The sequence below is a fragment of the Motacilla alba genome, chromosome 7, assembly GCF_015832195.1.
Source record: "Motacilla alba alba isolate MOTALB_02 chromosome 7, Motacilla_alba_V1.0_pri, whole genome shotgun sequence".
In the NCBI taxonomy this organism is placed as follows: Eukaryota; Metazoa; Chordata; class Aves; order Passeriformes; family Motacillidae; genus Motacilla; species Motacilla alba.
In genome coordinates this window covers 9,577,397-9,589,732 of record NC_052022.1, presented here as the reverse complement: position 1 = coordinate 9,589,732, position 12,336 = coordinate 9,577,397, and the positions used below count along the sequence as shown (strand labels likewise).

The following is a 12,336-nucleotide window of genomic DNA, read 5'->3' as shown; positions in this document are numbered from 1 at the left end:
CAAGAGACATGAACAAGACAAATGGAGTAACTTTCCCTGGGTCCCCACTGTCCACGATGGAACAAGAATTGGGTAAAAACCTCTCAAGTTTCAGCTCAGCTCCTCACTCACTAATAAGCCCCTCTCTGACTGGTAGGTGGAGAAGCTCAGTATTTCCCAAAAGAAATCCTTCCTCCAACATACAAGATGAGGGGAAGGGAGGAAAACACAAAGGGAGAGGTTTTGTCGCAAAGGAGCCACAGAGTGAAGGAGAGGCAGGGCCATGACCTGGCAAGCAGAGATGCCCATCTCTGAGCTGTGCCTCCCACAGTCTGTAGCACATGAGTTATTTCCAGGCACATTTTTCTCAATCTCAGATTTGGAACTGACAAAACATCTCCACCTATTTCAAGAGTAACCCAGCAGGCAGTGCCAGAAGCAATATATTACCACTAGTGCAATTGTTATTGATATGTCATCAGAAAAGCCTTACAGCAACCACAAACTAGGGAATGGACACCCTGATCCTCCAGAAATAATTTTGAACATTGGCATGTAAAGACTTTGTTTAAAATGCAGCAAAACCAGATTTGTTGATCTGAGGAGTAGCTAAAAAATAACACAATCTTTAAGCTTTAAATTTCTATTTGGAACCCACCTGAAAAATGAATTCATAATCATTTTCAGATGCAAATTTTTAAAATACTGATGATATATTCATATAAGCTTTTGAGTTTAAAGCACTTCCCCTAAGTTCACTGAGAGTTCAGACAAAATCAAAACAGGCAGAGACACACGTCATCTCTGCTCTGTGCCACTGAACTGGAGCCCAAAGCAGCCAGGCCCCTTTCTCCCTCTCCTCAATCACTGTGACTCACAGCATGCTCCAGAAAGAGATAATATTATTCCTAGAGAGAGACTGTGTCTTCAGTGTCTGCTGAAAAGCCCCCGAACTAAATAAAAGAAACTTGAGCTGCTAATATTTATTCGTAATATTGAGGGTTTTGCATGCCCAGCACTACATGCACACACTCGTTTCCACTGGAACAAAAACTTTGAGGAAGATTCAGGCAAAGTACACCACATAAAGAGCAGTACCTCTGCAGGAGTGGTCCATCTTGTTGTATTTGAAGTACCCACTTTTGCACTGGCAGAGAGCAACCCCATCAAAGTCGGTGCATTCTGAAGTTTCCTTGTCACATTCAGGATCCTTCTGTCTGCACAAGCTGCCAGCTGTTGGGAAGAGGTGGCCAACATCAGCATGGCTCTCTCTGAACCCACCATTATGCACATTTGCTTTCCCAGGGTATCCCATTTGGCTGATGTGGTGCTTTATTCTTTTTTTTTTTTTTTTTTTTTAGTAATATTTGTTCCATTAGGAGGGAGTCAACATTATTCTATGTTACCATTTCTTGTGTATCTACCATCATTTGTACAGGCAAATAGAGGGAGTGAATAATAAAATGTTTCAATGTTTCAGTTCGGAAGCAGAAGGGGAAAGGAAAAAGAGAAATCTGGTTTGGCTCAAGCTCAAACACATTCATCCCCTGACACAGTTCAACAAATCAATTTTTAAGTTTACATCAAGCAAAACATTCTGCTTACACCAAACCAATTCTTTTCCATTTCAGTATTAAGCACTGGATTTTTTCATTTTTCAAACAAAAAATTTGTACTTTCATTTATATTAGTTTGAAGCAGTATTTTAATTTAGAAAGTCAGATTTGTTACAATGAGCATTCAGCAAAACTGTGGATAAATGATGGAAATTATGACATCAAATTTACGTTTTTACTGGGATGTCAGACTAAATGGAATTAATAAAAATTAGTGAGAAATAGGACTTTATGGAAAATATGTCACTCATTTGGCACACTCCTTTTATAAACCTTTCGTTGCTAGATGAATCTTTTTTTAATCTGACATGTTTTCTTTTAGGTACTTACACAAGAATATAATTTGTTTCTTACTCTGCTTATTTCAAGTTAGAAGTTGACTTTACAGAAGCACTGTATCAGAGGTAATGGGTAGGTATAATCCAAGCAGGTTTACCCAGATAATTTAAAGCAATCCATGGGCAGAGTATGGCTTTAAAATACAGCACATTGCAATAAAAGCACACACTGAAATTCTTATCTGCATGCTTACTTTGCCAAAATATTACCGGGGGTTTCCCACTAAAGCCAAGCTAAGTGTTGCCACCCTTCATCCTCCTCGAGGCCAAACCTTAAAGACTTAAATCCAAAAGTCACAAAACACCATATGCAGCAGCTTCCTTGCAAGAAACTCTTTCAGGGATCCTGAGGTACCTCTCACAGATAAATCTCCTCCATCAATCCCTCAGGAAGTGAGAGTTGGGAGAGCCAGGACACAGCACTGGGGTCCACTGGAGAAGGTCACACACAACACCAGTGTCCTTCACATCTTTCTGAGCTGCCTCCACATTGCCCTTGGCAGATGGAGGATTCAGTACAGAAATCACAATTCTCACTAACTGTGAACCATTTTAAAACCTGCAACACTGAAACTGAGCAGGCATGAGAGCAGAGCTCGCTGTGCAGTCTCCAGCAGCTCCAATCGAGCTCACCAGCAGGGTTTTGTCTCTTGGTTTTTACAGCATTTCCCTGGCTCCCGGCTGCACGTGTGAAATTAAGAGTTACAGTTTTTTGATCTGGCTGGGCCCAGTGTCACATCCCAGAGATGAAAGGCTGCCCTACAATGTCTCTAATCCTGTGCTGCACAATATTTTCACAGAGAGGCAGATTTCTCACACATGTGGCAAAGATAAGGCTTGGTAACTGCATCCCTTTTGTACTGGGAGGTTCTTAAGATGACTCCCATTTAAGCAAGATAAAAAGATACAGAGGGATTTTTCCAAATGACAAAATGTTGTCCCCCTTTATAAAAGGAGCCAAATAAAACATCCCTTTCCCCTCCTGCCACAGTCCTTCCAGATGCTATTTACCTCTGTGGAGTGATTTCAGGCTTGATATAAACTGGCAGGCTTCAGTGGGGGATTTGCAAGCTCGAATGTAGCTTTTCACACTGCTGATAACATCGAAGAAAGTCACGTTGGATGCTAAAGAGAACGTGGATTGCACTGAAACATGCACAAAATTTGCCTCCCTAACAAAAAAAAAAAAGAAGCAAAAAACAGCCCTGAGTATCACAGGTCAGTCTGATGTCATCATTAGCACCTTATACAGAGGACTGCTGTTAACACAAGAGATGCTTATCACAGACACAGCACTACGTGCACTGTAACAGACCTTAAAACCAGGACTAACCACTACACAGAGAGGAGAATATGAAGCTGGAAGGGATGCTGGTAGCTCACTTTGGAACCAGCTATAAATTCCTCCTGGGCAGGAGGAATCCCAAGCTGCTCAGGACAGGAGGAGAATACCAGGTGAGCCTGGCAGGCTGGCCATGCATTCCTCATGCCCTGTACTACAGCCAGGCTGGATTGCATCAGGCCCAGCACTGACTCAAAATGGAGAGTGTGGCTCTCAAGCTGAAGATCCCAAATGCTCAAGCTTCCCATTCTTGCCCTGGTAGCTTAGCCTTACCTGCTTGCCTTAACTGTGGAGTGATGGTATCCTGGCAAGCCTGACAGCGATGCATTGAGCTGCAAGGAGGGAGAGAGCAGCTGTTAGTACCCCAGGGCATGATGGAAGGAGGCAGACCCATGGGATGCAGCATGGGACAGTCCTCCTGGGTCACTGACACCATCCCCTGTGTTTCCCGGACATGCCAGCTGAGACCAAGGGGGCTCTGAGCATCCCAGAGGTTCATCTGCTCTATAAGAGAGATGCACTGCCCTATTGTCAGTAAGGGGTGGACAAAGTCACCATTGCACAGCCTTGGACAAGAGCAAAGCCCCGGGGATTTTGAAATGAGCATCTGTCTGTGGCCCTGCTGTGTAATGACCACAAAGGTCAGGGATGAGCCAGATGTCAGCAGGGAGAGAGCCCCGTGCAAGGCCGACCTCAAAGCAGCACCCTTGGAGACTGCAGATCTTCCCTGGCCCTGGATCTGTGCAGTTGTTTGTATTTACTCCCCAGCACAAGCTGTGCAGGCAGCATCACAGTGACTCCACCCAGCACCTCCTTCCTTTGGCAGCATCTCCAAATCCATCTCCAAAGAGCTGGAATTAAGTGCACCCATCCCAGCAATCACTAACAGGATGAACTTGTGCATGCAGAGATCTGGATAAGAACGGCACAGGGGTGTGCAGATGATCCCCAGCCCATGGGTCTTTTTGGAGCTATTGATGGCACAGCCTTTGGGGAAGCCAACAGCCTGTCCAGCACTGGCTCTCAACTGACCAGAAGCCACATGGCTAAAACTGAATGGCTGGGAAATGTGACAATCGTAAGAGGACTGAAGGAAACTTGTCCCACCAGCATTGCCAAAGTCCCAGCAAGGACACTCACCACCTCCAGGATCTCCCTCTCGATGTGGAAGAGCTCTGTGTACTTCCCATGGGTGATATTAAGTTTCAGGGGAACCTGGCCAATAAATATTCTCACTAAAAAGTAGAATAAGACAAGTTAGTTGGAACACATCTCTGTGCCACGTGTATATGTGGTTTTATCTGCCTTACATGAGAGGCTGTTTGCATGGAAAATCCCTTTACAAGGCATACCGAAAACTCAGATCTGAGAGTCACTGCCCCAATAAAGCAAAGTCACAGCCTTGGGTTTTTTTCCCAAGGGTTGCTGCAATGTTCCCACAGCCCCAGTCAAATTCCAGAGCTCAGTGCTGCTGAACAGACAGCATTTCACTTCAGTGTTCATACATTTCATGCAGAAGTACAGATTAACTTAAATAGATCCCTGAACACAGAGAGAGATGGGTAAATTTAGTAAGAAGACAATGTCAGGTACCAAAGCTATTTATGATAGTTGGGGGTCAAATTATGTTAAATCTCTTACTCTTCCCTGCAATGAAAGGAAATCAAATCAGCAAGTCAAAATAAAGCACTGTAGAAAGGATATTTTCATTTTTCAAACTGCTGGAGAGAACGAGCAATGACATTTGAAGAGAGTTCCAAAAGATGCATTTTTCTGTGCTTAGATTCATATTTGATTCACAGCAGCAGAATGCAATAATCTGAGTTGTCCAGACTTGCAGAGATAATACTCCTAAATCTTGTATTAAGTGTCATGAGATACTCAGTGGAACTGAGAACTCAGAATTCCAGCTTTATGTTCCACCAGAAAAACAAATGAAGTTGCAGATAACATTATAAAGTCTCCAATTCTTTCCCATTTTTTTCCCATCCACTGAACCTATCTTCGCCACAAATTGTATATCAGACATCTCTAATGTAACAACTCCAGACAAAAATTATAATGAGAATCACCTTCACAGTGTTTATATAATCTGTCCATACTCCAGTTCAAGGCATAATCAAAACAAGTCTCTAAATTAGAAGCTGACATATTCCAACGTGAAGAAATGTTCCAAAATACTCTTCAGGGACACCTCACCCATGTTTGCTTAGCAGAATTTCCATGCCTCTAATCCTTGTTGATTAAGGGTCAAAAGAAAATCTATGAAAACAATTTCCCCTTTACAATGGAATATTGTAAGTCCTTGAGACTGAGAGTCCTCTAATAGAAAGGAAAGGGTCAGAACCTGAGTTCCAGCTAATAACTGTGCTGCTCAAAAAATGCTAAAGGTATGAAACAAGACCTTGATCTTACAAAGACTTTCACCATGGCTGCTTAACTTTCCACACATGGCTGATCCCACTGGAGCCAGGTTACACAACAGCCCCACTCACTTCTCCCAAGCCAAGTGCCTTCACCAGAGTTTGCAGGGCTGATAAGCTGCTGAATGCTTTTTGGGAGTTTTAAAACACATCAGGAATGGAAGGGGCACATCTGTCCTTACTAACAAGCCTGAGCCCACCGCTCCATTGCTGCATTTTTAAGAAGAACTCAGATATCTCTGCCTGCTCCCCAGGCAGCCCAACACGACAGGCATTATACCACACTTGTACAAACACTAAAAGGCTCTGATAAAAGAGGTGGTTGGAAGGAACATTAAGCTCCTGAACTAGTTTGAGCCTAAGTCAATTTATTTTAGAAGATTAAAGATAATTATTTCCATCCCTGGTTTTTCACTTTTGTTTTCTTACCTAAATTGCACTTTCCTTTTTCCAGCTCATATCCAAGAGGACACTGACAGATGTAGGAGCCATGGGTGTTGTTGCAGGTGGCCAGAGCAGGACAAGGGTTGGAAAGACATTTATCCACCTCTATAAAAGTAAAAAAAAAAAAAAAACAACAACAAAACAGGTTATACTTACAGAATCATAAAAATCATCAACTGTTGGGCTAAAAGAGATTAACTTGGCTCCCCATCTGTGACTCCTTGAGCATTATCAGATGCTTCATTGCATCATTTGCACTTACTATTTATGCTGTTCCTAATTATTCTGTTGGAGCTGAAAGAATAAATATAAACCACTTGAATATTCATTCAAAAGCCCTTGAGGTCTAGCATGGATCCATGTTAATATGAATATCCAACTGATCTACAGCACTGCTCATCAGAAGACCTCAGGGTTCTTTCCAAAGACAAACAACCCAACAGTTTATGCATGAGAAGACCAAAAAAAGAAACCTCAACAGCCCAAGTTAGACATGTGGGCATGGGCTGCTTCACCAAAGTCCTGCTCTTTTCTTCCAAGCTCTGTTTCTCTGCTCCAAAGGTAGTGCTTGAGCACTGATCCAGTCTGTAGGTTACCCAGTAATGGTGGAGGAAGCCCTGGCTACAATCACCTCTTCACCAGAGCTCCTCCATGCCAGCCTGGGGATGGTCACAGCAGTGATTCCTGCCTGTGCCACCACCCCCAGTACCCTTCCTGCTGGGTGAGCAAGAGCCTGGGGAGCAGACACCACTGTGATAATATGGTGTCTCAGGGGATTAAGGACTGTAATCTCAGATACTTCACAGATTACACAACTCAAACTGCAAATTCTGAAGAATATATACAATATTTCCTCTTGGGAAAAAAAAAAAAAAAGAAAAAATATGTCCTCTTCATCAAAAAAGGTCAAAAGGTCAAAAAAGCTCCTCTTTCTGCATCTATGACTCACATGAGCACAAATACACATCACAATCACCCTCAAGGGCAGACCGTAGGCAGGGCTGGGGAATTGTCAGTGACAAGGCTCTACAAGACCAGCAAGACATCTTACATCCCACTTGTACCTATCTTGTGGCTGCTGCTGAGTGCTGCAGCAGAGGCAGGAAGCACAGGCTCTGTGGTTAAAGCATGAAGCACAAGAGCCAAACCCATGTGTGCATTTTTGGTGGCACTACAATAACCCACAGCACCACGCAGACCTGACAGCTCCCAGCCAAACTCTGCCCTGGCACACACCACTCAATGCAATTTCACGCCTGGACCAGCCTGGCACAGCTACCTCAGCATCAGTGAGAAGCAGATTTGGTGACTCTATCTATGCAGAAATGAGTGGGTGTGATTTAAAACCACGGCTTTCACTTTGCCATCCTTCAGTTTGTGCTTTGTACAGCAGAGACCAGGGCAGCCACTCTCAGGGCAGTGAGTGACCATGTACAAAGCACCATGCCCAAGACAGCAGAAGGATCTTTTGCATTTTGGTGAATGGCAAATCTCAGTTTTCAAAGGAAAGAATAATTTGGCAAAAGCGTGAATCAGTTTCTAAAAAGGATACATTATCCCAATCTTTCAATTAAAAAAAAATCATTCCAGTAAAGTAATCTTTTCTGCATGAAGCTATAACTATAATTAAAACCAATCAGCCTGAGAAGCAACCTTTAAAATACTTAATTATTGGATGGAATATATATTATTGCCAGTATTTCACTGAGATTAATGCCTTTAGCACACACAATATCCTACAGTAGCATGATGGCCAGGCTCTGAACTTCAAACACAAAGTCAATTTCCTTTTATATAAGACTTCAGCAAATCTATTTACTTGAGAAGATAAGGAGACTGGCAGTGGTAATAAATTACTATTACAACATACTCAGCAAGACTACCAGGAGAAGCATCAGGCCCCTAAGAAGATTAATATTTAGTGAGGTGGGGTGAAAACAACCATAGGTTGTAATATGAGAAGCAGTTTCAACACAAATACCAAGTGCTGGCCAACTGTACTTTCTCAATAAGAAGACAGATATCAATCATTATCTATTGTTATTGTTAACCCATCAAGAAATATAAAGTGCATCCTGTGCTTACCTTTAAGGCCAATCAGATTTATTTTCTCAAAACAGTCAAACTTCTGCCTAATCTTTCTATCAGAAATGTTCACCAAAGTGCTCACCCTTATTTCACCCATTCAACTTGACTGCTAAACCCTTAGCTTAAAAAAAAACAACACAGAGATGAGTTATTGCCCTCCAGCCCCGCTGACAACAGACTTGTCATACATACATGCACACACAGCTCTTTGAAAACTCTTGAAGCGGGACCCAAGAATTCCTTGTTCCTGCCCCACCATTGGTGAGAGCCATTGCACACATTACCTGTAGCTGGAGGTGATGTCCTCAGCCCCACCGTGCTGCTTGGTGGAGGAGTAGGGGTTGGTTTGGTAGCAGCCAAAGTAGTCGCAACGCTCCCAGTGGTTTTGGTGGCTGGAGGTGCTTCAGAAGGACTTGTAACAGGGATGTTTTCCTCAGTGACTTTACCAGGCTTCGCAGTGGTGGGACCCATGGCTTCTGTGCTTTTACCAGTGGTATAACTGTGCTTAGTGGCAGTGGGTGTCTGGGCCCTGTCGTCTTGCATGGTGCTGGCCTCACCTGGGGTGGGCCGGTGACCGGACGGTGTTGTCAGCACAGGGGGTTTCACCGTGGTCACTGCCACTGTGGGGACAATGCTGCTGTGATTTGCTGCACTTGGTGAGGGACTAAGAGGTGCATCTGTTGGACCAGCCTGTGGAGCAGCACTGGCTGTGCTGAGCAGCGGTGTTGCTTTCCCAAAGTTGTCCCCTTGGGTGGTGGCATCTCCAGGCGAGGCAGTCTCTGTTACTGTCACGGGAGCAGACACAGACACGACACGTCCACCAAGCAGCTCCATGGGTTCCGTGGGGAGAGGTGACCTGGTGGGAACAAAGGTGGTGCTCTTTTGGGGCTGGTGTGTGACATTGGGCTTGTTGGTCTCTCTGGGTGAGCTCCTGGCTGTGGCAGCTGTGGAGGGCACCTGCCTGGCTGTAGCCACAGTGCTGCTTGCTTGATCACTCTCACTGGACTGCGAGATGGATGAGGGCGATGAAAACACAGACAATAAAGATGCTAATGAGTAAGATGGGGAGGGCAAGGAGGATGTGGGCAAGGAGGACGACAAAGCCTGCAGAGGGGGTGAAGATGCCATCACAGAGGGTGAGCGTGGCTCAGGTGATTCTGACAGTGTAAACAGATGAGTTGGTGGTGGTGTTGATGACAGCAAGTGCTGCAGTGATGACAGTGAGGAAGAGGCTGGAAATGCTGATGAAGACAGAGTTAATCTGTCAGTGGTCAACAACTCAGAGGCAGTGTTGAACAGAGTTGTATTTTCTATGCTGCCTGTGGAAGCAGACGTCGATGGTTTGGAAGGGTGCACCAGCAACGGCTCCGTAGATGGTTCAACAAAACTGCTACTGTTTGATGCATTGGTCTGCCTGTCATGAGCCACAGATGATTGCGAGGCATCAAAAGGGCTGGAAATATCAGAAAAAAAGGTGGAACTTTCTGAGGAGTCAGCAGAGGTGCTGCTGTTGGAGATAGACAGGAGGGTCCTTTCTCCTCCTCTGGTATATGTGGTTGAAATGTATGTGCCATCTGTGTGAGAAACCGAGGTCCTTTTCTCAACATCACTGCTACTGACTGGCTGGTGGCTACCTGAAAAGTCTGCAGTAAAAAGCAAAAAATATTAGAAAGAGTAATACAAAAGCATTTTGATGTTATATTAAAGCTGCTTGCTAAATAAGATGTTCTTGTCTGTGAACCTGTCCATAATTTTCTAAGAATTTCAAGCACCATTCAAGCATGGTTATGGGATTAGGAGCCTTATGCACTCCTGAATTGATTGTAAAATTATGAACCCTGACAGACAGACACAAGACTCCCATGAAATGTGTAGGTTTCCAAATCACTTTTATTCACATATTGCTTCCCTAAAGTGACTGAGATCTTAACATTCCATGGTATCTGCGGCAAGCTAAGCAGGAAAACCCAACTGTTCTTTTTATCACTCATCATTTACAAAACTCATATCCTCTCCCTCTTACCCTCCATACCCATCTACAGAATATCCATCTTGTTCAGACAATTTGTTTTTAGATACAGTGAACTTCATGCCTCTGCAGGATGAAATTATTACATTATGTTAATTTGCAGCTTATCATGAAGTCAGTGATTCAAAACTTTGCAGCCAGGAAAGCCTAAATGCACATCAGCATGAGAAAAGTTCAGATTATTTAGCACAAAAGGTGCAATCAATCTTACAGCAGCAATTTCAGGATGTACAGCTAGGTTCAGCCAACTTTAAAAAAAATTGTACTGAAAATTTGTTTTAATTCTACAACTGACTTAGGTCATAATGAAACACTTCTGAAAGCATCACCCAAAAGAAATCAGTTAGGGTGCAAAAAAAAAAATGCAGCCATCAAAACAGTGGGGATAGTTTCCCATCTGTGTGGGGTCTGGTTTCGAGTCCTTTGATAGAAACATCCCCCTGAGTGAACCCACAGGTGTTATTGAATGCATAATGAACGAAAACCTTATGTACAACACACTAAAAAACAGACAATGTGAATTCCCCCCAATGTTCACCAAAAAACATCAACTTACTTCTGAGATCATTTTGGAAAGAAGAGTAAGTGGGTATCTTGGCAGAACGTACGAACACCGTCTCCGTCGCCAAGCCCGTGAAACCCCCGCTGCTGGTGGAGGAGTTGGCTCTCCTGCCCTGCTCCACCAATGCTGGCTCAGATGGCCCTGGAGAGCTGAAAGGTCCAGCATGGAAAGAAGAGCTCTCCATGCCGCTGGCCAGAGTGCCATCTGTCACTGAGAGCAGCATCCTCTCCTCAGCATCCGCAGACGTGGATGAACTGTACACGGGATCGGTGATGGGGCTGGACATCCTCTTCTCAGCACTTGAGCTGCTTAGGGAGGGATGGCTGCTGCCAGTAGCTGGAAAAGGATTGAAAAGCAGGTGTCTGATTTAACATCTCAGAGCAGACAGGACTGTCCAAATACTGAGGAATTGGTACCATTAGTCATAACGGTATGTTTATGTTATTTGTAATTATCACCCAACCCAGAAAGGCAATCGATGTGCCCTACAGCAACAAGCAACGTGTCTCAAGAATGAGACCCTTCTTGTCAAGCATCAGTAGCCGCAGATATAAAACACCACAGGGCAGAACCACGACCACTTATAAATGCTGCCCATGACACCTGCAACAGCTGTGTCATACCAATCCTACAAAGAAGGGGAGAGGCAGTCAAACGCTACCCCAGAGTTCAGAAAAACTCACTGGAAGGTTCAGCAGCAGCTGAGAAGTAGGTGAAGACCTTGGATGAAAGGGTGACCTTGGGCTCTGGGGACCCTGCTTGGCCAGATGACACCTGTCTCACTTGAGGCCATGCCGTGGAGGATGGGACAGGGCCGGTGCGGGCGTCCCCAGCTGTGTCCAGCTGAGATGTGAGGCTTTCTGCTTTTGTGCTCCACATGCTGCGGCTACCTGGGCCTTGAGATGTCCCTTCCTTGTGGATGAAGAGTGTGGCTGAAGGTGAAGGCACTGAAACGCTGGGAGAAAACGCAGGCAGCAGCTTTGTTGGAAGCTCACTGAGTCCTGCCCCACTCTGTGAAACATGACTCTGTGTCCCAGGCTCTGCTGCTGGTGAGGACACCAGGACCGTGTTCAGGGTGCTGGTGTCGGGGGGAGAGGGAGCAGAGCTGCCTGTGACACTGGAAGCTCCATGGGTGTCCAACACAGGCACTGTGCTGCTCTCCTCACTGGTGGCAGTTCTCACCACACTGGGAGTGCTGGTGAGAGGCAGGTGTCCTCCCGTTGCTGAGGTCTTGTCTGCTGAGAGAGAGCAAAGCAAAATGATTTATGCACCCTAACTGTAAATAAGCAGGTGATCTCTCTTCCATCACCAGCCTCAGGCTGAGGACACAGAGAGAACACTCTCATCTGTAACATGGAGATAGCAACTGGAGACAGTAAAAAAAGGACTGTGATTTCAAAGTTAATTATTTTTCTTGGCATAATGAAACTTTCCACCCATGTGCCCTTTCTGTAAAAAATTTAAAGCACCTTCTCTGGTCAAGAAAGAGCTGAATAATTTCAGACACAAAATCAC

The 12,336-nt window shown here is 44.6% G+C and overlaps 1 protein-coding gene across 4 annotated transcripts in view; it reads right to left on the bottom strand.

Moving 5' to 3' along the window:
• HEG1 (heart development protein with EGF like domains 1) overlaps positions 1–12,336 on the bottom strand; it is a 51,460-nt gene that overhangs the window by 14,666 nt on the left and 24,458 nt on the right. For 3 of the 4 annotated variants that reach the window (XM_038142269.1, XM_038142272.1, XM_038142271.1), the window contains exons 8-15: positions 11,505–12,059; positions 10,816–11,157; positions 8,515–9,873; positions 6,128–6,247; positions 4,416–4,510; positions 3,549–3,607; positions 2,945–3,105; positions 1,078–1,212 (exon numbers count right to left, since the gene is read on the bottom strand). In XM_038142269.1, coding sequence (XP_037998197.1) covers positions 1,078–1,212; positions 2,945–3,105; positions 3,549–3,607; positions 4,416–4,510; positions 6,128–6,247; positions 8,515–9,873; positions 10,816–11,157; positions 11,505–12,059 — 2,826 coding nt within the window. The remainder of the gene's footprint in view (positions 1–1,077; positions 1,213–2,944; positions 3,106–3,548; positions 3,608–4,415; positions 4,511–6,127; positions 6,248–8,514; positions 9,874–10,815; positions 11,158–11,504; positions 12,060–12,336) is intronic. The other variant, XM_038142270.1, reaches the window with a different exon arrangement.